This window comes from Arabidopsis lyrata (genome assembly GCF_000004255.2).
Source record: "Arabidopsis lyrata subsp. lyrata unplaced genomic scaffold ARALYscaffold_1, whole genome shotgun sequence".
In the NCBI taxonomy this organism is placed as follows: Eukaryota; Viridiplantae; Streptophyta; class Magnoliopsida; order Brassicales; family Brassicaceae; genus Arabidopsis; species Arabidopsis lyrata.
Window position 1 is genome coordinate 25,076,111 of NW_003302555.1, and position 24,647 is coordinate 25,100,757.

At 34.9% G+C, this 24,647-nt stretch overlaps 4 protein-coding genes across 5 annotated transcripts; 2 read left to right on the plus strand and 2 right to left on the minus strand.

Annotated features, from left to right (window-relative positions):
• Window positions 1-801: 801 nt before the first annotated feature.
• On the minus strand, window positions 802-10,708 carry LOC9327536 (DENN domain and WD repeat-containing protein SCD1). Its single transcript, XM_021012264.1, has 31 exons — window positions 10,397-10,708; window positions 9,796-9,889; window positions 9,382-9,583; window positions 8,993-9,134; window positions 8,715-8,815; window positions 8,532-8,595; window positions 8,276-8,389; window positions 7,977-8,194; window positions 7,805-7,859; window positions 7,642-7,716; window positions 7,220-7,415; window positions 6,777-6,900; window positions 6,654-6,708; window positions 6,265-6,309; window positions 5,996-6,071; window positions 5,707-5,780; window positions 5,570-5,620; window positions 5,164-5,321; window positions 5,017-5,064; window positions 4,419-4,476; window positions 4,222-4,305; window positions 3,796-4,054; window positions 3,543-3,709; window positions 3,109-3,173; window positions 2,854-2,977; window positions 2,356-2,537; window positions 2,193-2,264; window positions 1,770-1,930; window positions 1,617-1,658; window positions 1,334-1,521; window positions 802-1,144 (listed from the first exon to the last, which is right to left on the minus strand). Exons 1-31 carry the CDS (start codon window positions 10,568-10,570, stop codon window positions 1,049-1,051), a joined length of 3,564 nt encoding a protein of 1,187 aa, XP_020867923.1. The 5' UTR covers window positions 10,571-10,708; the 3' UTR covers window positions 802-1,048.
• A 3,018-nt stretch (window positions 10,709-13,726) lies between these two features.
• On the plus strand, window positions 13,727-16,633 carry LOC9330216 (aspartyl protease APCB1). 2 transcript variants are annotated; one of them, XM_002891428.2, is made up of 9 exons: window positions 13,727-14,482; window positions 14,579-14,702; window positions 14,775-15,004; window positions 15,100-15,339; window positions 15,500-15,653; window positions 15,743-15,834; window positions 15,934-16,048; window positions 16,152-16,224; window positions 16,330-16,633. In XM_002891428.2, the coding sequence occupies exons 1-9, from the start codon at window positions 13,896-13,898 to the stop codon at window positions 16,449-16,451; spliced, it is 1,737 nt and encodes a 578-aa protein (XP_002891474.1). In that variant the 5' UTR covers window positions 13,727-13,895; the 3' UTR covers window positions 16,452-16,633. The 2 variants fall into 2 exon arrangements, with proteins under 2 accessions (XP_002891474.1, XP_020869829.1); XM_021014170.1 differs by having other exon boundaries at window positions 14,404-14,486.
• Window positions 16,634-17,776: 1,143 nt separating this feature from the next.
• On the plus strand, window positions 17,777-18,685 carry LOC9327537 (putative F-box protein At5g42430). The gene has a single exon (XM_002891429.2). The coding sequence runs from the start codon at window positions 17,777-17,779 to the stop codon at window positions 18,683-18,685; it is 909 nt and encodes a 302-aa protein (XP_002891475.2).
• A 6-nt stretch (window positions 18,686-18,691) lies between these two features.
• On the minus strand, window positions 18,692-22,725 carry LOC9327538 (receptor-like protein kinase At3g21340). The gene is made up of 13 exons (XM_021010838.1): window positions 22,573-22,725; window positions 21,889-22,429; window positions 21,258-21,739; window positions 21,028-21,172; window positions 20,865-20,936; window positions 20,704-20,775; window positions 20,531-20,602; window positions 20,267-20,451; window positions 19,960-20,180; window positions 19,768-19,894; window positions 19,585-19,650; window positions 19,305-19,494; window positions 18,692-19,215 (listed from the first exon to the last, which is right to left on the minus strand). Exons 1-13 carry the CDS (start codon window positions 22,655-22,657, stop codon window positions 18,807-18,809), a joined length of 2,667 nt encoding a protein of 888 aa, XP_020866497.1. The 5' UTR covers window positions 22,658-22,725; the 3' UTR covers window positions 18,692-18,806.
• Window positions 22,726-24,647: the final 1,922 nt, after the last annotated feature.

Below are 24,647 nucleotides of genomic sequence, written 5' to 3' on the forward strand. Positions count from 1 at the left end.
TATTGAAAATTGAAAACATCACTTAAAATGAAACCAAAAAAATTCTCTAAAACATCACTTAAACTGATATAGAGAAAATATTTATTTGTGTCACGACCAAAACATAAATGTCAATGAGGCTTTGTTTTCGTGGGTGGGCATGAACTAATTTATGCCACAGTTTATTATAATTATCATATTAGTGTGAAGCCACTTGATATTGTTTTTAAATTCCAAAATAGTTTAATTATCTTTTTCACACACACATATATATATATATATATATATATATATATATATATATATATATATATAATGTTTTCTTGTAGATAAACTCACCACAAGACCAATTCCTCGGCTTTGACTCAATCTATCTCTTTCTCACAAGAAGTATAACCATGAGAATTATGTGAACCCACTTGATACAGTTTTTAAATTCGAAACTAATTTAATTTTATCTTTTTCACATATATTATGTTTTACTTGTAGATAAACTCATCGCAAGGCCAATTCGTCGGCTTTGACACAATTTCTCTCTTTCTCACAAGAGATGAATAAGTATATCTCTTTCTCTTATAATTCTTGCAAAATCGCATTAGAAAACATCATCTTACCATAATACGTGTTACGAGTCGGAGCCAATATCACTAACGATGATGTAATAGACGATTAAAAAAAAAACCCATAAAAACTGAGAATAACGAGCATTGCAATATTCCAAGATAAATTCAGAAGTAAATGTGTAACATATTTAAGGAAGATATACATACTTTTATTGATGATCAGCTCAAATATCTGAATATCGAAATTTTGAAATGTCCGTACTTTTAATCTAATCGCATTTCATACATTTTAAAGAGTTTGTTAGTGGATCGATCGAAACAAGAATCACTGAGAAAACATATATAAAAAGCTAATAAAAGAAAAGTATTCAGAAAAAAAAAAACAGAAAAAAAGAAAAACAAAATTTTTGTTAAACCACAAATCTCGAAGGGCATAAGCAAACATACAAGGTAACAACAACACATAAGGTTAAAAGATACACAAAGACAAAGTTGTGGAAGACAAATCAGATGTTGATGGTGGCATCCCACAGCCGGAGAACTCCATTCCGGCCACCGCTACATATCCGTTTCCTCTCGAGATCTGACGCAACACATCTCACCTGAATCATAAATACGAGATTCAGTTTCAGTGAGAACGACACATACTAGCCGAAGTTGTAGAACACAATGATTAATAACTGTGTGGTCTTATTATACTGCTTCGACGTGTTTCAGGATCTCATAAGAACTATCAAACCAGAAAAAATTAGAGCAACTTTGAACTAATAGGAAAAGAGGGAGGGTCGTACAACAGCGGCTGTTCTTTGTGGTACTCTATAAAGTTGCCAGCCTGAGACTTTGGTTCCGGCACTAGAAGGACGATGGAAAAGAGACATTGAGTTATCTGCTGCTCCAATGCCTAACCAATTTTCACCAGCGTTGATTGATAGTATAGAAGAACTATGGAGCGTTATGTTCTTCACGCATTTAATGCCGCCTATAAACCAAGAAAAGAAAAATATTAATGGAATGGTTGGTGCAACTGATAGTTGATAATTGGGTTTAGATCCAGGTTAATAATGAGATTCTCACCGTCGTCATTTTCCCAAAAGCGTAGCAACCCATCGGCCGAGCCTGCAAGAAAAAAGACAACAATGCATTAACTTAAGCTTTGATGTTATTAGTGAAATTGATGGTTCTTAATAAATCTTTTGGGAATTGGGGGTAGATGAAATCATCATGAACCTGTGATTATTCCTTTATCAAATGGGGAGTATTCAACAGATTGTACTGGCCCAGCATGGCATGCCAAAACAGCATCGCATGATCCTCTGGAGACAGACCACACTCTTGCTGTCCAGTCATCACTTCCAGTAATCAAGGTATCTTCGACCATTCGAATTGATCTGCAGAATTGACACAATTTCATCAAACAAGTTGCAGATCTGAAATATTATATATCCTACAACATTTTACAAAGCAATAATAAATGTTTAATATAAATCAATTCCATGATAAGATTAAGCAACCCGACAACCTGCAGATATTCCATTATAAATAAACTTGTAATGGAAGAAAAAGCCATACGTATATTGGCTTTGTGTTTTTTTTTTTTTTTTAAATCACAACAAAAGGAAACATGTTGTAAAAGATCAAGGGGAGGCTCACCGTATCCATTTGGTATGCCCTTTCAGCTTATGCATTTGCTTTCCTGAACGAATATCCCATATATTTGCAACCCTGATGATTATCCAATCATTTATAGTTGAATACGTAAGTGACAATCAATACAGAAAATCCATGTTACTTATGGGTAATATAGCATACATACGTATCTCTGCCAGCAGCAGCCAAGATTCCTGTGGAGTCATCATATTCAAGGGAAAGAATGGCACTAGAGCATCGGCCAACAGTTGCAACACACATATCGGTTCGAACATCCCACATCTTAACTGTTCCATCATGTGCAGCAGTGAGGACACGTTCGCCTGAAAGCATCTTGACACAACTTACCTGCACAATAGTTTTGGATGTAGCATACAATCAGAAAAAAGGTATGCTAGCGGTGCCTTATGACTGATTGATACTTAATACTTTGGTCAATAATATTAACTTAACAAATTCAAATTGTCTTTGATCAATGGTCAATACTGCAAAGATGCTAGCGGTGGCAGCTCCGACATTTTTTCAAATGCGATTCCAATGACTGATAGTTATCTGTTTATTTAATCATGTCCACGCCTATATGTTTATTCAGTGTTGATCATTAATACTCTCCCCTCATGAATTGTGTCCTAATGACAGAAAAACACTAGAGTGTAGTGGATACCTGTGAATCATGGCCTTTCAGTTCTTCTAGAAGTTGAGTTGTCTGTTTGTCCCATACGATCACAGATTGATCATCTGATCCTGAAACTATCTTTCCTCTGTCAGAGCTTATAGCACGCACGGTTCTACATCAAAAGTTGAAAAGAAATAAAGAAAGGAAGATATGTTAAAGAAACCACAACATATGAAAAATTAACAAAAAAAAAAAAACCATAATTCTCGAGAGGAATCAAGGTGAATAAGAAATAGAGTATACCCAGTATGTCCTTTCAAAGTTGCTCGGAGTTCAGAACCACGAAGACTTGGATCCCAAATTTTAACCTGCTCAAATTCAGGAAGCAACCAAAAGGGGATACTAGATTGTCATTACCCATTCTGACTTAGAAGAAAACTAAGGTTAACCTCGATCTAAATTTTAAGAAATGAAAGTGTGAAAGACTACAACATCCTATTTAAGAGAAAGATCACCATCTCTTAGGTGAAAATTTTTCAATCAATGACAATCTCCATAAAAAGTTGACACATTGCACAGTTAAAGCAGCACGTGGATTATTGTTCCAATTATACTTTGGCATAGTTATTCTTCCAAATGTTCTAATTTACTATATCCATGACTATAACATTAAAAGCAAAAAACTGATGAATGAAAAATAACCAAAACATTTTTCTAATCAAGCATTTTATACCGACCAGACAGTCTGTACTACCGCTGATAAAGAATCCAGCATCCTCGCGATCTCCCACAAGATCACAGACCTCCCTTCTTGTCACAGAGTGCAAGGCAGTGACAGCACCGCCATGACCCTTCAGAACACGTACATTGGTCTGAATTTTCTTCTGCGCAGCAGCAGCTATGTCTGTTTTGCCAAGTTTTGTATATTGACTTCAGCAACAACAAGCCAAAATGGAAACCACAAAGAAAGAAGAATAATCATGGATATACCTGAAGATGCATTATCAGATACCCACTTACGAACACGACTGAACGAGTTCGCTCTCGATGCTGTATCTCTGCTAAACATACTCTGAACCCAACTCCTTCCAGAAGCTTCTGAGGGTTGCTGGGTTTCATCAGAGACAGAGACATCTTTTGGACGTGGGGATGGCAACCCTGAAGATATGGCCTGCTGCTTAAATGAAGAAGCACCCCAATAGCCGACACGAAGTTGCTGGACATGCGACAGGAACCCTCTGAGTTTAATCTGAAACAAAATTCAAGATACAGCAAAAACGATATGGCCTCAGTAGGTTAGGGTTTCCAAAAGCCCAATTAAAAAGCTTGAAAATTACAAACGTATGGAGTATAAAGTACACAAAATATGTGATATTCAATAACTGCCAAACGATATAAACAGAAAGCCTAGTTTACCAGTAATTTGTATCCAAGTTTTTGTTTCTCTGCTATTGTTTCGATCATGTTCCAAGCTTCTGTATCAGGAAGTCCCAAGCCAGCCTTCGCAAGAGCATTAGATAATGTGAAGACATATTAAATAAAGAGAACTGTAACTATCAGATATCAAGAAATGAAGGTAAAGAATAAGTCAACTCTCAAAATAAGAGATTCACCATATGTGATGCCACTATGATTAGCCTGGCTGTGACCAACGTAGCATAGTTCACTGATCTGAGGGAGTATAATAAAGGGTTACACGAATTAGTAATTCCAAAGATGATTAATCAATTGGCTGTATAATGTAAGACACAATAAGAATTATGGTTAACAGGGATAAAATTTCAAGTATGTTGACAACAATTGATAAGTTGATGAAGCATCCTTAAGGGAAAATCCGAAAAAGATACCTATGAGTGACATGGAAAGTACTTACAATCTATGAGCATTATAGACATTTAAAGACTGAAGATCTAAAACATAGACAAAGTAAATTCCTAATCAAACTTTTTGTTTTCTCCAAAATTTTCTTTCAACGATCTAGTTTGAGAAACAAAAAAGAAAACTGGAAATCATTATAAAGAGCTCCTTGATAGAGCCAATATATCAAGTATGCTATAGATCAACTTTTATTTCCACTATAAGATTTCATATTTCAGTTGGTTTCACCAGCTTGTTTGTTAAATACAGGTCTCATTGTGCCAGTGATAAGGAGCATGCATACGAACAAACAATTGACATTATCAATGAATACAAGATCTTAAGAAGACTCACTCATTCGCAGGCTGCTCCATGAGATACTCGAAGTAACCCTCCCAGAATCTGTCAACAAAATTCATAATATGTCAAATAATCTATTTGCTGAGCAGCACCAAAAAAATAGTAAAATTCATAGAGCTGGCAGCATGTAGAATTGCATACCTCAACTCCTCCCAGATGGGTATGGAGATGAGATGACGCTGAACATAGTCTGAAACATTATTGGCATCCTTCTTGAACATTTCTGCAGAAACTTCAAGTGCGTCCCGCACTGTCGACAAATCGCTTCTTGAAGCAGCACGGCCAACAGCCATTTTGAGCTGATAACAATGAACAATCATTGTTGAAGAATATCATTGTTAGTGTTTAAACATTTCTTAGACTCCAACTTCAAAAATCCATAAAAAAGCATACATGGTGTTACCCAAAGCTAAAAACCCTTCAACAACAGCAATGACATATAATCTGAGCAAATCTAAATATGCAAAGCTAAAGTGCAAGCGATTGAGAAACTGGGTATATGAAGGCCAGTATACAGATAAAACTAGTTAATCGATCATCTACCAACCAATTCTTTGACCGCAATGAACTGCTCCTCGGTCAATCGACCATGCCAGCCCTGCAGGAAATAAATCCACTTTACAGTAAGGTTCAGCTCAATAAAACTGGCTCAGTATACATATGCCATACAGTTGCTACGCTTACCGAATACAAATGCTCTCGTATACACTCAATAAAGCCACTCCCACCAATCCCCTCAGCATCAGATTCGATGAGAGCTACATGAGCAAAATATGGGGTTCAATTTTTAATAGAGAAAACAACAGCTCTCTGGATTTTACAGCAGAGACGGAAACATAATCACAATGGCAACCATTTGGTTAGTATAGGGCTGGTTAAGCATAACAATTTGATTCATTCCTTGGTTTCACAATTTCTTGCGGCGGAAATTTTTGTGTACATTTATTCACATTCCCATTAAAATGGAACATACCCAATATTGTGCCGTATTCGAATGAAGAAAGAGGATCTTCATCTGAACCCAGTTTCAGAAGACGGAGCCATAATCCCTGGAAACCACAACAAACCAATGTAGTAGTGGCATTAGACTTGATCTTCACTGTTTTTCAATTTGGGTACTTTAGGGGTTCTTTTCCTCACAAAATTATCAACAGACAAAACCATTCAGAAGGAGAATCATTTTTGATCATTCCAGAAACTTGCAAATTGGAATCTTTTAAACACACAAACAAAAAGAATTACCTGCAACTTGACTTGTATATCCAAGACCATTCGTTCTCTTTCTGCCTGCAAACAGTAGTTACAATATCATTAAAAGAGAAGAAGTAATGGTATGGCATCTAGAACGGAATTCTTCTGGACATTTGTTTCATTTTCGATTGGTTATCAATCTTATTATACAGAAGAAGAAAAAGGAAGGCCAAAAGCAGAACTTGATATAGCACCCTCTAGATCTCGTACAAGAACAAGAGAAATCAATTTTTACTTGATATCTTAACTAAATTATGTGTAATGATTGATGAGTTTAGTTTGTTTCACTATCCACGCATGTCAGAGCCATGACACCTCTTCATGTCATATTGATTTCTTTGAAGCCATGCAAGAGCAACAAGATTACAAGCAACACTTACAGCCCTCTCCATTGAACTGAAATTGTCTTCTTTCGTGTTCTTCCCTGGCGGTGAGCTACATTTGGAAGATACAGAAAATAAGTAAGGGAATCAGATTGCTGTTCCAAGCAAATCAGGATATACCTTGGAGGATGCCTTCCATTGGATTCAAGAGCCCCGCTTGCTGCTGCAAGGATCTGCTTTCGCTTTTCTTCTTGTTCCTCTGACCGAACATTCGCAGGAAACCTGTCATAGGTATACCTGGTGGCTGACAAAAAAGAATAGAGATAAATAAGAACATGATCCCAAACTCAGTAGACGGACGATTATTCCCCAGAAAAATAGAACAGACTGAAAGATTCTAAGTAGTTTTTCTACTATTATACATACTACACCAACTTGCAAATTTTGTCTCTTTCCAACTACTGGTGGCCAGCCAAAAACCCCATGAGATTATGAAGAATGGTATACCATCAATTAGATATATTTTCATTCTCGGTAGTTTCTTATCAATGAACAATCTCAATGTTATATCATTCAGCTTCTGCGATCTAACCAATTCTACCAAACAAAAGATCAAAATGTACCTGATTCTTCAACTTCTGGCTCAGCTATTGTGATTATTTCAGGCTCCATAGAAGATTTAGGCAGAATCGACATCGCATCTTGACCCCTTCCAACTGCATCTTGTAACTTCTCAAGGAGATTAGTACTGTTCTCATCAGAGCTTAGACGCCTTTCAAGGTAATCGAGGAATGCAAAAGAGCCCAAGAATTGAACCAACTGAAAACAATTGGAAGAGTACCAGAAAAAATAATTATTCCACAGATAAAACGTAACTTAGATTATTCAACACTTTTTGGATGAATAAAAATAAGCAGTAAAACCTCAAAAGTAATATGTGAAAAGACAGATTATCACACAAATTGGAACAAAGGATAATAATGTTGAGTTATGAAATGCAGTAACTGTAAATATATGCCTTCCATACATGAAACAGTTAGCTTACCATAGGCTCTGGTGGCTGATTTGTGGTACGAGACCGTCTCTTCAGAAACGCATCACTGCTAAAAACTTTGTTTTCCTGATAACAAAGAATCCGTCGTATAAGTAAGAAAAGATGTGCAGAAGGGGTGAATAAATAAAATAAGTAAAGAATATAAATCACATACTATGAAATTGCGGTAGCCACCCAAGATAGATGCAAAAAACTTTAAGAATATAACCCTGCCACAGGAAATGGATTTTGTATAACAAAAGAGGATAACATGAGTACCAAAAGTTTTTCCATGGGAGAAGATAATAAAATTTAGGCAACCATATGACAAGGTTTCCTAAAGTCACCTGAGTTGAAGATCATGATCCTCTCCCCAAGGTTTGCTAAGGCTTTTGGGGGACTGCTCAACAGAATTACCAAAGCCCTTCAACTGATCAATCCCGACGACATTAGGGTGCAGTAGTTTCAAGATATCGTTTCGCAAAGCGCTGAACTCAGGCTCTGGTATCGGAGGTATCTCTTCAGAAGTAGTGATTTGGTTAAAGTCAAGATCCACCACTACAACCTAAAAATGGCAATGTTGTGAGACCAATATAAGGTTGTCTAAATTTTAAAGAAGATAAGTATGACGTAATATTAGACTCACGCCTTCCATAGCAAGATAGGACGTATCGACATCAGAGTGGAGACCCATCATATATGGTGTTGGTGCATCAATGTAGTCTACTCCACTAAAAAATAGTAATGGAATGTAGACTTGCTTCAAAACATACAACAAAACAGATACTAAAGATTAGAAGAAATGTTTTAGTCAGTAGAAATGCATGGGTTAGCATGCTTACAAATGAGTTCATATTTGTTCAAGTGATAAACTGAGATTTCATCAGTGTTCTATGACATACCTGCCATCGGAAAGGATAAATCATATGACATATGGATTCAGACACCAGAGTCAAAAGTGAATACCTATTGAGATTCACGATGAAGCAAAATAAGTGTGATACTTAAACAGAGATGCTATGAAAATAGTAACCGTTTAGAAAATGTAACTTAAACTCATTATTTCTCTACATAGAGAAACTTACTTATTAGATCGAATCAAAATCCTCCTTTCAACTAGAACAGATGTAAACAGCTTAATCAAGTTGTCGACATCCAAGCATTGTACAAGAGGCTGGAGAGATATCTGCATCAGTAAAACCATGCCAAGCGTTATATAACTTTATTGAAAAAAGTTGAAAGAAATCAGGGAACACTCTCCCTTTTAGTTGTCAGGAAATTGGAAATCTCCAAAGTTGATACTACAAAGTGGCCAAGGAGAAGTATTCAAAACAGATTCACGAGACAAAAGCACAAGTCATACATCTGCCTGAGGAAGACTATCCTCTGGAGGTGCTTCCACAGAGAGCAGGCAATTCTCGACAGCAAACAAGACTCTGTCTTTTCCGGGAGTTGGCAATGGCACATTAGATACCATATAGGTGATAATATCCCACAGTGGTTTACTGAAAAGGTTGAAGGGCACTAACATCAAAGTTCAAACATACAAATGGTGTTTGTTTTTCTCGTTTTGTAGAGCAACTTTTTTCAAGAGGATAAAATCAACACAAAAGTAGATGAAAAACCAATGCAAGCTCCCCCACATCTGTTTTACTAAATCTATCAAATAAAATAATATAAGGAAATAGTAACGCAGGGCATAATTCATGTTACATATAGACAAAACGAAGATGTTTTAAGCATAGTGTTTACCAGCTTCCTTCTGAAGAGAAGCAAAGAACAAAAATCTCTTCGAGAGAATTACGAAGAACACGGAAATTGGGGGCGTGAGACACAAGACAGATACACTTGTCTGCGTATGTATTTGGCGGTAAGCGATAAGCTTCAATAATATCCTCACAGACTCGATCCCGAAATGCAATGCAACTGACAAATATTTTTGATCCATCACCCTCTGTGCAAAAATTGTTAAGATAATCAGTAAGAGATCACCCACCACAGTTAAAACAAATGTATTCAAAACAAGCCAACATGGCAGAAAAATGAGTGCAAGATGACTTCTCCGCTAAAATAATTCCACAGCAACCAAAATAACATCACACATGGAGCAGCCACAATGCAAAGCATACAAAACTCCAAGTATACAATGTAAGGATAATCACATACCCGTCAAGACTATGGGATAGCTCCGTGGGAAACTTGCAGGGTCACTGGAAACAAACCCAGAAGAATGGAACTCCACCCCAGCAGGAAGAACACACTAACCAAAAGAAAAGAAACTGAATCATGAAAATCCTCTTGAGTTTAATATATCTAGTCTCATCCAACAAAAGAAAACAAACACTTAAAGGCTTAACCTAAATCAAGCACATTAAACTCTTAAACAGATGATTCATTTCAACATGAACCAATATAAAACGTTTAACCATCAAAAACAATTGTATAGTAAGAAAATGATTCTTTAATCTTGTCATATGAATGATTCATAAATCAAAGTAAACCTCCAAATTCAATATTCCAACTCTCAACTAATATAGCGACCTAATTGGAGGTAACTAGAAAACATGGATCCAATTCAGTACATTCTATCTCCAGTTACTAACTTCAAAATGCTTCGTTTAGCAATACAGAAGAAACCTAGTAACTAAGCAACGCTGATTCCACATTTGATCGCCGTTTAACAACAAAGCAATCACCAGCACGAACCTAAACCCAATCAAAATCAGAAATCTGGACGAGAATTGAAAAGATTATGTGGAAAACTTACAGTAGGAAGCTGAGGAGGAGGGGCAGGGTAAGGAGATTGATCAGTAGGAGGGAACTGGTCGAGAAGAGCAGGCAAGTAGAATGTTTGCATTCCATGGAATCCAAGATCTCCATCGACGGTTCGTATCTCTGGACCAAGTCCGCACACGACGAAGTACTCGAAGATCCGACCCATTGTCTTCCTCGAGATCTAAAAACTGGGTTCTAGTGCATGATCTGGGTTTTCAACGTGAGATCAATTTTGGCGGATTTCGTCGATGATGGAGAAAAGTAGTTGCTTCAATTCGGGCTCCTTTGTTTTTTTATCCAAGTCGTTCGCAATTTGTTTTCCATTTCACACAAACAATATTTTTTAGATATTTTGTTTAAAAGTTTGCAAAATAGCAAAATAATAATTTTAATTTTAGAGTTTTAAAAAATAATAATAACAGTGTTAAATTTTTTTAGGTTACCATATTTTTGATTATATTTATTTTCATATATTGATTATATTAGGGGGGTGTATTGGATTGGGGATTTTATAAGAGTTTGAGATTTTTAATAAATCCCATGTTATTCAACTAATGATTTGCAAATGTTTTTCCAAATCCTATGTTATTCAACATGGAATTTATGTAAAATCATCCAAAATCTTTTAAAATATCTTGTTATTCAATCAACAATTTGTAAAACTCATATCAATCCACTGCTATTCAAAAATTAACAAGTTTTTTTTTAAATGATTTTGAGAAAGATTTTTGGAGACTTCACATAAATTTCTAGTTAAAAACAAGGGTAAAGGAATCACACCTCTAGAGGTGGGATTTAAGAGATATTAGTCATAAAAATATATATCTATCGTCTCATACTTAAATTGTGGAATAACACTCTATCAAATTGAAGATCTTCTCTCCTTCTCTCTCTCCCTGCGACTCAACCATATTCAAATTCCAATGAACTCCTCGAATTGAAATTAGTCAATAGCTTACAAATCAAAAGAGAGACCACCCTAGCTTAAATCCTCTTCAAATTCGAGGAAAGAAGAAAAAAAAATTAAATAGTCAATTAACACATGAGAGAAAACCTTAGCTTACAAACCATTATTCATGCTTCGTAATGGCAATGGTGCCGGCGAAGAAACTATGTTTGAGGTGATTTGTTGACTCATTAACAGATCAAAATCCTTTTTTTTTTCCTTTTTCTGGCTCGAATCTGTGCCACTTTTCACAGTGATTGTTTCTCTGTTTTCAATGATCCAACGATGACACTTGATTTCTTTATAATCAATCCTTTCTGATGCTTCAAAGGGTTGTGTTAAAATATTTAGGTCAATGTGTTGTATTAAAATGATTCACGAAGATGTCAAGAGACAGCGATTTACATTCTCATTTTACACAAGGAATATGGAGACCAGGAATTGATGGAGAAGCGGGTTTTAATTTTTTTTTGCTTGAACTAACACTTGCCGGAAGCATATTATCCCAAAAAGAGCCTCAAGGATACTAACTAGAGTGCTTGAGAGTGGTGTAAAATGGGAAGCAAGTCTCATCCTAGATCTATGGAACATCTTCCTCTTCATCATTGGGAAGAGATAGAAATGATATTAGGATGAGTGATGAGAGGAAAGCTTTGACGTAGTTAGTGCAACAGAGTTAACAGAGGACCATGATGAAAATTGTTAAAAAGCTAATTTACGGCAAGAATTTTGTAACTTCACATTGTAAAGTCATTTCTTGAGTCATAAGTGAAACATGAGGTTTATGTTTGCAGGTAATCTGTTTGCAATTGCAGCTCACTGTGAGAGAAAGTGCAAGTGATCTGTTTGCAGGGAAGTTTTTGCTTGTTGGAAAGTTCAAGTCTTCAAGACAATGTTTTCAAGGCATGAAAGAAACTTGAGTTTTTGGAGGTCACGAGTAGAAGTATTTTTTCATAATCTCACAAAAGTCCCAAATCATCTGAAATTTTAATATTAAATTTTACCAAATCAACTATTTTTTTTTTTTTTGTAATTATAGAAATCCTAAAAATCACCTGAATATCCTTAAATCCTACTAAAATCCATTTAATTATAAATTCCACCAAATCACACAAAATGCATACAATACACCCCCTTAATATATATAATTTTTTTTTTTTTTTGCCACGATCTAGGAAGAATTGTTGCTTGCGAGCTCTTTGATATTAACAAATGAAGAAATCATACTAAAATATTTTTTATATACTCATTAGCAATGAAAATTTGAACTTTGTGTTACATTATATACCATTAAAATCTATTAATAAACTAGATAAATTCTTGTTTTCTCTTCATCTTCATTATTTTTTTTCTAAAAACACAACTTTATTTTATTTAAGTTTTAAACATATGACAAAAAAAAATAAAATTGAAGTAAAACCAATAACCAAACTCTAAAAACTAACTAAAATGGCACCCATTTCGGGTCTTATACTTTAGCTTCTGTTATTATATCTGCATTAACCCCATGGTATAGATACTACATCTCGGATTTTCCTAAAACTAGTAATGCCGGTTTGTTGTTTATGTTATATGTCCGGAAAGAAACTCCAAGCTTTTCTCGGGGTCCTCTTATTTTTTCAGTTCTTATGTCTAAGAGGGAATAACACCCAAAATAAATAAATACATAAACACCCAAAATAAATTAACACAGGAAAATAAAATTACAGGAAGACATAAATATTTCATAAAATAAAGTTCATAATACAATGCTAACATATTATTTTTAAAAATTATTTGACTTAAAAAATTTTTTTGTATATTTTATATTTATTTATGAAAGTTTTATCATTATAACTGATTATTGTTAATATTGTGGACTATAATGTAAATAAAAAAAGTTTTTTAAATGGATTTGAAAGACTTTGATGGAGTAGTATTTTTCTAAAACTCTTTACACATATATATATATATATATATATATATATATATAATTTTTTTTTTGTATCATTATAATCTTTTTTGTGAGTTAAATAAAATATATCTAATCGACAAAAAAGGTAAAAAGAAATGTAAAGTAAGCAACATAAAATTTGTTAAAACTTTAAAGTCTTATACTAAAACTATTAATATTGTCCTCCATATATATATATATATATTAAAAAAGAGAACATTTATAGGGTTTTTAAAAAATTAAGTATAAATATTTTAAAGATATGTTTACTCTTATTTTTAAGATAACATTTTTTAGGGTTTAAAAGGTAACATTTATAGGGTTTTTTTTTAAAAAAAGTTATAACGTTTTTAGTTAAAAAAAAAGGTATAATGTTGTTTTTTTTTTTTTTTGGTCGGCGGTATAATGTTGTTTTTTTAAGATATGTCTACTCTTATTTTTCAAACATTAGATCAAATAAAATAAACCCTCTCCTTCCTCGCAGCTTCCGTCTCGTATAACACAAGCTTCTTGACTCTGGACCACTCCTACTCTACCAATTTTCTTTCTCTTCCTATTTCCATTCTCTATCTCCGATCAAAACCAGCCCAATTCGATCGGAGAAATCTTACAATGGAACCAGATCTTCATGAGCAACAACGACTCCACAGCGTAGTCATAATCACTCTTCCACCATCCGATGATCCTTCACAAGGCAAAACAATCTCTGCTTTCACTCTCAATGACCACGATTACCCACTACAAATCCCACCGGAGGATAACCCAAACCCGAGTTTTCAACCCGACCCACTTCACCAAAACCAACAATCTCGCCTCTTGTTCTCGGATCTCTCAATGGGTTCGCCGAGATTAGTTCTGGGTCTTCTCGGATTCTCTCTTCTCGCGGTTGCTTTCTACGCCTCTGTTTTTCCTAACTCTGTTCAAATGTTTAGGGTTTCTGATGAGAGGAACCGTGATGACGATAGTTCCCGTGAAACGACGTCGTTTGTTTTCCCTGTGTATCACAAATTGAGAGCTCGAGAGTTCCATGAACGGATCTTAGCGGAAGATTTAGGTTTAGAGAATGGAAAGTTTGTGGAGTCAATGGATTTAGAGTTGGTCAACCCTGTAAAAGTCAACGATGTTTTATCTACAAGTGCTGGTTCTATTGACTCCTCCACTACGATTTTTCCCGTCGGTGGTAATGTGTATCCTGATGGGTATGTATGCATTGAATTTAACACTTTGAAATCTGAAATTTGTGTGTTCCTTAAAGCACAAGAAACCAAAGATTGTCTCTTTTGCTATTGTTGTAGGCTGTATTATACACGCATTCTTGTTGGAAAGCCTGAAGATGGACAATACTATCATCTTGATATTGATACTGGAAGTGACTTGACTTGGATACAATGTGATGCGCCTTGTACTAGTTGTGCTAAGGTAAAGATCCAGTTTTTGAGAGTTTAGGAGAAATTTTATCTGTGAAATTGCTGATGAACATTCTGGATTTAGGGAGCAAATCAACTATATAAGCCTAGAAAAGATAACTTAGTGAGATCTTCGGAGCCCTTTTGTGTAGAAGTCCAAAGGAATCAACTGACAGAACATTGTGAGAGTTGTCATCAATGTGACTATGAGATTGAATATGCTGATCATAGCTACTCCATGGGAGTTCTCACCAAAGATAAGTTTCATCTCAAACTCCATAACGGATCATTAGCCGAGTCAGATATAGTTTTCGGGTAAACCTCACTCTCTGTTAACAATTTTTTATTTTGTTACGGAATATCTGAGTGTTTCATGTTGTGACTTTGGCTTTCGTGATTTGAACTTTAAGGTGCGGATATGATCAGCAAGGACTACTGTTGAACACTCTGCTAAAGACAGACGGGATTCTCGGTCTAAGCAGAGCTAAAATTAGCTTACCTTCTCAACTTGCAAGCCGAGGTATTATCAGCAATGTGGTTGGCCATTGCCTTGCCTCTGATTTAAACGGTGAAGGATATATCTTCATGGGAAGTGATTTGGTTCCATCACACGGAATGACATGGGTTCCTATGCTTCACCATCCCCACTTGTAAGTGCTTAACGAATACCAGCATATTCTGTGAAACCTAGTAGCTTAGAATCACTTGGTTTGGATGCTTATTTGAATATATTTTGGTATATTCCCAAAAGCTTCAATCTTTGTCACTTGCATATATGCTAAGGTAATGTACATTTTTGGGTTCTTTCAGGGAAGTTTATCAGATGCAAGTTACAAAGATGAGCTATGGGAATGCTATGCTTAGCTTAGATGGCGAAAACGGAAGAGTAGGGAAAGTCTTATTTGACACAGGAAGTTCCTATACATACTTCCCTAACCAGGCTTACTCTCAATTGGTCACATCAGTAAGTAATCAAATTCAGAAACTAATCTCAACCTTTTTTAGATGAAAATCTTCTGGTCAATGATGTTTTACTATTTTTGTTGGTGAAAGCTTCAAGAAGTTTCTGATTTAGAATTAACACGCGATGATTCAGACGAAGCACTGCCTATCTGCTGGCGAGCTAAAACTAACTCCCCAATTAGGTAATTTGAGAACATTTGATCTTTTGTAAAACCATTTTGATTTCTGTGGTGAAGGAAAGATCATATTTTTAAAGAGTTATTGGTTTCGATAATATGCAGTTCCTTGTCGGATGTTAAGAAGTTCTTCAGACCAATAACTCTGCAAATAGGGAGCAAATGGTTAATCATATCGAAAAAACTTTTGATTCAACCCGAGGATTACTTGATCATCAGCGTAAGCACTTTTTTATAAGCTTTAACAATTGCAATTTTCTTCAATTTCGATTTGGCTATATATATTCGAGTTTCCGTGCATACTTATTGTCTTAATGATGCAGAACAAAGGAAATGTGTGTCTTGGGATATTAGATGGAAGCAATGTTCATGATGGTTCCACCATTATTATTGGAGGTAAAGAAAATAACATTTTATCTGTAAAACCCAAAATTTTCTTGTCTGAATCACAATTATGCAACATGGAACTTATGAGCTACATCTTTTGTTTTGTTATTGCAGATATATCGATGCGTGGACGCTTGATCGTGTACGACAACGTGAAACAGAGAATCGGATGGATGAAATCAGATTGCGTTCGGCCCAGTGAGTTTGATCACAATGTACCTTTCTTTCAAGGCTGAAGGATCCATGATTCTTACATAAGTGTATAAACCTGACACATACACGCTTGTATAATAGTAGCTAGGCGTGAATTACATATTGTGTAACATAAAATGAAAAAGACTAATCAAATTTTGATCTGTAATATATTAGTCCAATCCTGTTAATAATAATACTATAAACTAGATATGATTAAATATCATATATGTTCTTAATTATCAAATATAGTAGAAAAAATGCTGAAAATTGTTAGTGGTGTTCAATCCAGTTTATAGTTGAGTTTGAGATAGCTTAAGATAATCGGTTTCAATTCGTATTATAGTTTTAATCATATATACAGTTCATAAAGAGTATAATTTTGACATATTTCACACAAAATGTTTTTTAAAAATAATGTAATTTTATACCATAGTCTTCTAAATACACTAAAACAGAGGATAAAGTCACTAATCTCTTGGGACTGCGGAGATTAGACTCCAACGACTGAGTAGTGTAGAGTCGCCGTCTGTGTGAGTAGATGTGCAGGAGGTGATGCGGTTGGCGATCAACTTGTCTATTGCCTGAGCAGTTTGAAGAGGAGATCTCGGCAGGAATTGAATGTTTCATTCTATTTAGATCTATTAAACAATGGCTTGAGCAATCATATCACTAGCCACTTGAGTAACAACAATGAAAGACTACATTGAAAATACTCCACCAACACAATGCTTATGACAATTTGCAAGGTTCTTGGATTTAAGTAACAAGCTCTCCTAAGTTGCTTCTAATTACAGCGTCACACTCAAAACTACATTGAACACCATCAACAAAGGAGTTTTACGATCCCCTCTCCCAAAGTCAGTCTTCTTGCTGCTAAACCAAGTAGATACTCCTCTTTAGTCAAGAAAACAATCATTGGAGAAAATCAGTAAAATTCACTCACTGTAATATTCTTCGATCAACACTATAAATAAAATAAATAAATTTGGATGGTTAAAGCCCATGCTTCTTGGGCCTTACGTAAGCGCTGAGAATCTTAGTTAGGTCAAACTTCGAGAGATTTTCCATATACTCCCTCTGTTTTTTAAAAGTTGTCGTTTTAACTGTATTTGGACAAATTAAGTTTATGTATACAATAACTATATTAACCTCATAAAAATGACAAGTAATTATTTACAAATAATTTGTGTTCAATAAAATGAGGGTAATTTGGGTAGTTATTGACATAAATTACATTATTACCTTAAAACGACAACTAATTTAAAACAAAAAAAAAGCTCTAAAACGACAACTATTCGAAAACGGAGGGAGTAATATATAAAGAGTCTCCGCAATTTGTTTTCATGAAGTATTTGTCTGTTTAGAAATGAATAGAGAAAGAACTTTAGATTCTACCCCTTGTGATCTATTTCTCGAGATAATCTCGAGATTACCTGCAAAGTCAATTGGGAGGTGTCGTTGCGTGTCCAGGCTATGGGGGTCCATGATTCGCGGTCCATATTTCACTGAGTTGTTCTTGACCAGGTCTTCGGCTCGTCCACGTGTCTTATTTGCTGTCAAAAGAGACCGTGAGTGGCTCTTCTTCTCGTCGCCTCATCCTCAGAATCTATATGAGAAGTGGCCTCTTGTAGTAGCCACCGATTTTCATACCAAGTTCTCTGAAGACATAAACGAATACATTTGTAGATATTCGTCTGGTTTGATCCATTTCTCTGATAGGTGGATCTCAAAAGAGGAGGTGATATGTAACCCTATCACGGGACAGTATACGATCTTACCTAAACTGATGTCGTACGGAGTGTCGAGAAGCGTTGTAGTATTTGATCCGATTGACAAGCATCATAAGGTATTCCGCATGAACTCTGTATGTTATAATGAAACGGTTCATTATATTATGACATTAGGAACTGAAAAATTGACATGGAGGAAGATCCAATGTCGTCCCTTAAGCTATAGGGATGGGCATGAAGGGATATGCATCAATGGGGTTTATTATTACTTTGCTGTACGAACTGACAAAGAGTACTATGAAACGCATGTGATAGTTTGCTTTGATGTTAGGTCTGAGATATTCAAGTTTATTGAGGTGGAATCCTTTTATAATTCGCAATTGATGAACTATAAGGGTAAATTAGTTGCTATTAATTTGACGTATAACGACTCTGGTGGAAGGCTTCACTTTGAGTTGCATACGTGGGTTCTTGAGGATGTTGATGAGAAACATGAATCGTCAAAATGTGTCAATAGCAATAGAGTTGCATACGTGGGTTCTTGAGAAGGAATTCATCAAATTTATCTTCTTTAGCAATAGAAAAATCAAAGAAATCACGGAAAATTTATTTTTGCTTTATGTGAATGTACATAATGAAATGCAACCGATATTTTCCTTGCGCAGTTTAGCGAGCGACAGGGTTCACTTCAGTATCAAAGGTCATGGTCACTTCTCTCGAACTCACTGAACCCATGTTCTGACTTTTCCCTCCCCTTGAGTTTTCTAAAGTTATACATTCGGTTAGTTCGGTAACAACTTGAGACATGGTCGGTCTTGTCGTTGAAGTATCATTTACACAAGTCATTGCTAGCTCCACAAACTTCCAAACAGAATCAGAGTGGTACTCTCCCTTGAGACTTGGATCTACAATTTTTCTAATATCTCCTTTGGTAATCATTAATTTTACCCATTCTGCTATGTGTGGCTTTTCACGTCTCTGCTCAATCACGGGCTGATTTGTTATGATCTCCAATAAAACAACCCCGAAACTATACACATCACTCTTCTCTGTCAACCAATTTGTGTTGTAATATCTGCAAGACATTATGTAAAATATGCATGGTGAATTTTTTTTGATCATTTGAATTTAAGAATAAATAAAACAAAGATGTGTGTGAAATACTCTGGATCTAGGTAACCAATAGTTCCTGCCACAACTGTTGAGACATGACTTTCTCCTTCATTTAGAAATGATCTCGAAAGTCCAAAGTCGGCAAGTTTGGCTTGGAAGTGTTCGTCCAACAATATGTTTGCGGTTTTGACATCTCTATGAACAATTGGTGGTCTACATCCTTTATGCAAGTACTCCAAACCTAGTGTGACAAATTCATTTGGACCATTATTTATCATATAAAACCAACGTATTTAAGAGAAAAGGAATAGGTTCATAAAGCTTTATTAACCTTGTGCGGCCTCCACTGCTATTTGTAATCTAGTTTCACACTTTAAAACATCATCACCGCAGTTCCCTGTGTGTTTTAACAAGGACGTTAGCTTATGACTAAGAAGGATTTGTTACATGTTTTTGTTGGATCGACAACGGATTAAGGTTAGGTTTCTGATATAATATTTAAATTTGGTTTTACCTGAGAAACACTCTTTTAAGTCTCCATTAGCCATATATTCGTAGACGAGAGCCAATTCCTTCCCTTTTTCGCAGTATCCAACTAGGCTTACCAAATTCTTGTGATGAACTCTCAAAAGAAGTTCAACCTAAAAAAACCACAAAAATTTTCAAATCTATAGTCCATAAATTAATATTTTGGTGTTATAAGTACCTCTGCTTTGAACTGTTTATGGCCATGCTTTGAAGCGTGTGAGAGTACTTTAACAGCAACTTGCTCAGTACCATTTACATATCCATGATAAACCATACCGAACCCTCCTTTCCCAAGAACACTTTTAAAGTTATTTGTCATTTCAGTAACTTCCGCGTAAGTAAATCTTTTCTTTTTCGTTATCCTTGGTGGCTCGGATGATCTTGAGGTTCTATCATTTTCTGCAACGCAAAATTTAGTATGATTTTGTAGTTTCTTCTAGTGCATAGTACTTATCAGAGCTTGTGAGTTTGCCACAAATTAGTACCTTTACTCCTTGATGGATTTTTCTTTCTAAGAACCAAAAACAAAACCAATGCAGCTATAAGAACAGCTATTAAAGCAACTGATGAGACAATCGGTACAATTATACTCTTTTTGGGATGTCCACCTACTCCATGTTTGTTTCCACATGGTCCTTTTGTACAAAGAAGCTTAGGGTTGCCTTCAACACTATGAATTAAAACTTCAATATACTTTTTGATCAAACCTATGATAATCATCAACTGAAGATAGTATAATAAATACTTACTTCAATTTCAATCCTTTCTTCTGTATAAACTTTTCAGGAAGTTGACCACTAAAATTGTTTCCACTTAAATTTCTGTTAAGGTATAAAAAGAGATATTATACAAGGAGAGAACTTATAGGAATAGTTAAAAGTTAAAACACATTATTATGTTTCGTACTGTCTAAGAGACTTACATGATCAAGAGCGATTTTATGTCAGCTAGAAACTCGGGCACATCCCCGGCCAAGTCGTTATTTGACAAATCCCTGCCATTTAATTTTTTAAAAAGAAATGCTTCATCACATAGGACAACATAAAATGTTTGCTTTTGTTCATGTGTTTGTGTGATACTTACAACTCTTGTAAATGGGTCAAATTCTGGATGGAAGGTGCAATGATCCCGGTTAGTCCACTTGAAGACAAGTTTCTAGTGATACGTTCATGAAAATGTTTCAATTGTGATATACTTATAATAGAGAATTTTACTTTAATTACGATACGGTGATTGAAAATCTTACAAGAAAGTGATTGTTGGTGGAATGGAACTATCAGAGTTGCTGCATTTCAAACCAGCCCACAAAAGCTGTTCGGGGACACATGGATCTCCTTGCCAATTAATTCTACTCAATCCATAAGCAGTTTGGATCTTCTTGATAGCAATCACTGGCATTGCATAGTTAATAATATATCAAGAATCAAACACATGCAAAGCTACAATTCATATGTATAAAAATGTAAATTTACACACCTTCTTCTTGGTTTGTTTCTGATTGAGGAAAATCAACCACTGTAAAAAGTTCAATAGCATTGATGAGAGGAGGAAGAGTTGACTTTGTTGTTTTCACTAGCTGCAAGAGGCAACTCCCTCCTTTACATGTCAATTTCGAATCGGGTTGGGGGCTCATAGTATCTATACTTAACATTTTAGGACTAAAAGGTCCATAATAATTTTTTCCATTCAACAAAACATTGAATTCCCTGGTCTCGTTGGCTAACAAAGTTTGAAGCTCTGCGAAGTGAAGGTAAATGTGAAACCGTGTGGTAGAATCCTTTAAGCTCCACGGAAATTCCCATGTTCCATTGTCATTCACACGTGTTGCAGCCGATGCCATTGCACCTTGTGGTAGATCAAAACCATTTGAAGTGTTTACATTGAGAGTGGTAGTTACAAGTGTCCACTCCTCATATGAGAATGGGAACCATCTACGGTCGTTGAGATCATCGGGGTACCTATAACTATCTTGTATTAGACATATATAGAAAAAACCTCAAAGGTGTTTGGCATCAAAGAAAGATTCAAATTATTTTTTTTTATCTTTCCTCATTATATTTCTCTTCCTACTCTATGGCATCCCTTTCACAAATTAAAGTTTACTTACCGTAATACGGTCCTTGAATCGTTAAGATATCCTCTAAAATAGAGGTTCAAGGAGCTCCCAGCGGCACTAATGTAAGTATCACTTCTTAATGGTCGTAGCTCCAAGGTTGATATCATCGGCGTAGTTGTTCCTGTCTTAACAAGACAAATATCCAAAGTGCTTGACCAAGACATGTGAATCATCTCCACGAACACACCACCTCCGGTTGCATTAAAATTCACCGTTGTCAACTTATTAGGGCCAATAAATAGATCAAAGTTTGGGAGAGTATTACGACCATCGTAATTTCCATATAAGAAAGATGCTCTAATCAAGTAATTTGTTCCTTTTGTGACCTTCAGGTTATAACAGTTCCGTTCTCCATTTGGAAAGTATCTCAGAGTTACAAAAGCCTTTTCGAAGTTTCGCTCTGAATCCTTACTGACTCGACCGTTCTGTCCACTCTCGATGAAACTAGAATCCGAAGTGAATGTTAATCCAGTAGATGGATTGGTATATGAAGACCCATCAGGTAACAGACCACAATCCAAAGTGATGAATCCTAATACAATATTCAACCAAAAAAAAAAGAATCCTAATAAAACAAGGAATCAATGAGAATAAGGGAAAAAAAAAAAAAAAATTATGAAAACACAAGCAGAGGTTTCTTAATTTGAAAGTTTAAAAGATAATAGTATCTAATACCTTTCTGATCTTGAGCCTGAACAACATGTATAAAAGCAAATGTGATGATGGACACACATAAAACTCCATGAAAATACTTCTCCATTTTTCCTATTTTTGGAGGATAATTAACTACCTTGATGTCTTTTTAAGTTCTGAAATATTAATCTATGTCACGTTATGATCAAGTGGACAGTAGTTAAAGAAGCTAAACCCTTAGATTGTCAACTTCCAAAATAAAGTAAAGCAAATATGTCTACAAACCCTTAACTTTCTAAGATTTGCAATAGCAACCGTTATTTATAGAACTTAATGATTTCACTACATTATATAATTCGATTTTTTGAGGAGCCGTCTTCTAATTTCTAACCTTTTAATACAAAATGATCTCTCCTTTAGCCAAAATTATGGTTCTTCCGAACAGGAAACTTTGGTTACAAGTAAGAGTCATTTCAAAGTTTTGTTATCCGACTGGGTTTATATTGTATTTTAACATATTAAGAGCTTACTCGAAAAATCGACAAAGTTTATTGTTCTCTGTGCCAAAAGCAAAAAGAATAGAGAGTTTCCTAAAAGATGCTTCTAACAAGTTGGTATAGAAAATTAGTCATTTGTGTTGGGGACATTAAGTTAAGTCAACTCCATCTCTTCATATATAGCTGACCCTTACCTTCATAGTTTTCATTCGAAGAACATATGCAGATAAGGTAAGTTACACTGCGAGTTATTAATTAGTTTTATAGCATATGAAGAACATGTCAACGAGAGATAAATAATGTTATTTTGAGACATGGATCCAACTCCAATGATTCTGACTTTTTAAGAAAAAAAGGTTAAAACCACCCAATTTTGAAAACATTTCGAAAAAATACCAAACCTTTACATTGGACTTTAATATACCAAACTCTCTGTAAAACATTTCTAAAAAGCTACTCTGTTAACACGAAGTGAACGGAGTTATAACAAAGGTATGTTTTCATCTTAATGAAAAAAATTCTTAAACCCTAAAATTCTTAAATTGTTGCAAACTAAAACAATAATAAAACCAAGCCTAGCTAGATTCTCAGTTCAATCCGTAGAACAATTGCTACATCGTTTCTTTATAATATCACCCCTAACGTATAAACCCCTTGTTTGATCCATAGAACAATTGCTACAACTTCCTTATACGAACGCATATCTGGAAATCTCTGTAGAGGTCTATAGAGAACAAGTAAGTTTTCTAACTCTTAAAAGGAGAAGTTAGAAATAGATGATGATAGTTCACCTAATGTATAACTTTGTCCAATTATTTATATATTTAAAAATGTTATATATATATATATATATATATATATATATATATATTCAGTAAAACATATAATATATAAATATGTCAATTATGTTGTACCATATAGGTATATGATATTTTTGTCAAATTAAGATATTTCATAAATTTCATTTATTGAATTTTGTCCATGTTAATATATGTGTCAATATAAGCTGATGTGTATTTTTTACTTTAATTTGATTGATTATTTGATTGTACTTTTTAAATGAGATATCATCTTCTAATTAATGATAAGAGAGAAAAGAAACAAAAGTGATTGTACATGGAGGCACACAAAAAAAAAAGAGTGATTGTACACATCTTGTGATTAGTGGATTAATTAAGAATATAATTATTTAATCAAATCTATGTAGTGCAAAATCAGATTTTTTGGCAAACGTGATTATATAAAAAACAAATTTAATGGAAACATAAATAAATACAACTAAAACAAAATAAGTCTCTCCGTGTGTGATACATCAGCATTTTTGTGTTACGAGAGGTTGACAATTCATTAAAAAAATTGTAACCAATCAAAACATAAAGTTAAACTCTTAGTACAAAAATTACAAAAAAAATCCTTTAAAAGACTAAACGTGTGACCCAAGTTGTGCAACCAATCATAAACCTTAATTTCAATCAATTCCTCCTTTGTTCTAGTCATTGATTGTCTAGGACAGTCCTGCACAACGGACAAGTGGTTTTACGCTTGAGCCACTCCAAAAAACATCGATTGTGAAAGACATGAGAACAAATCATCCATGTTAGGTCGATAGGTTTCGGACCG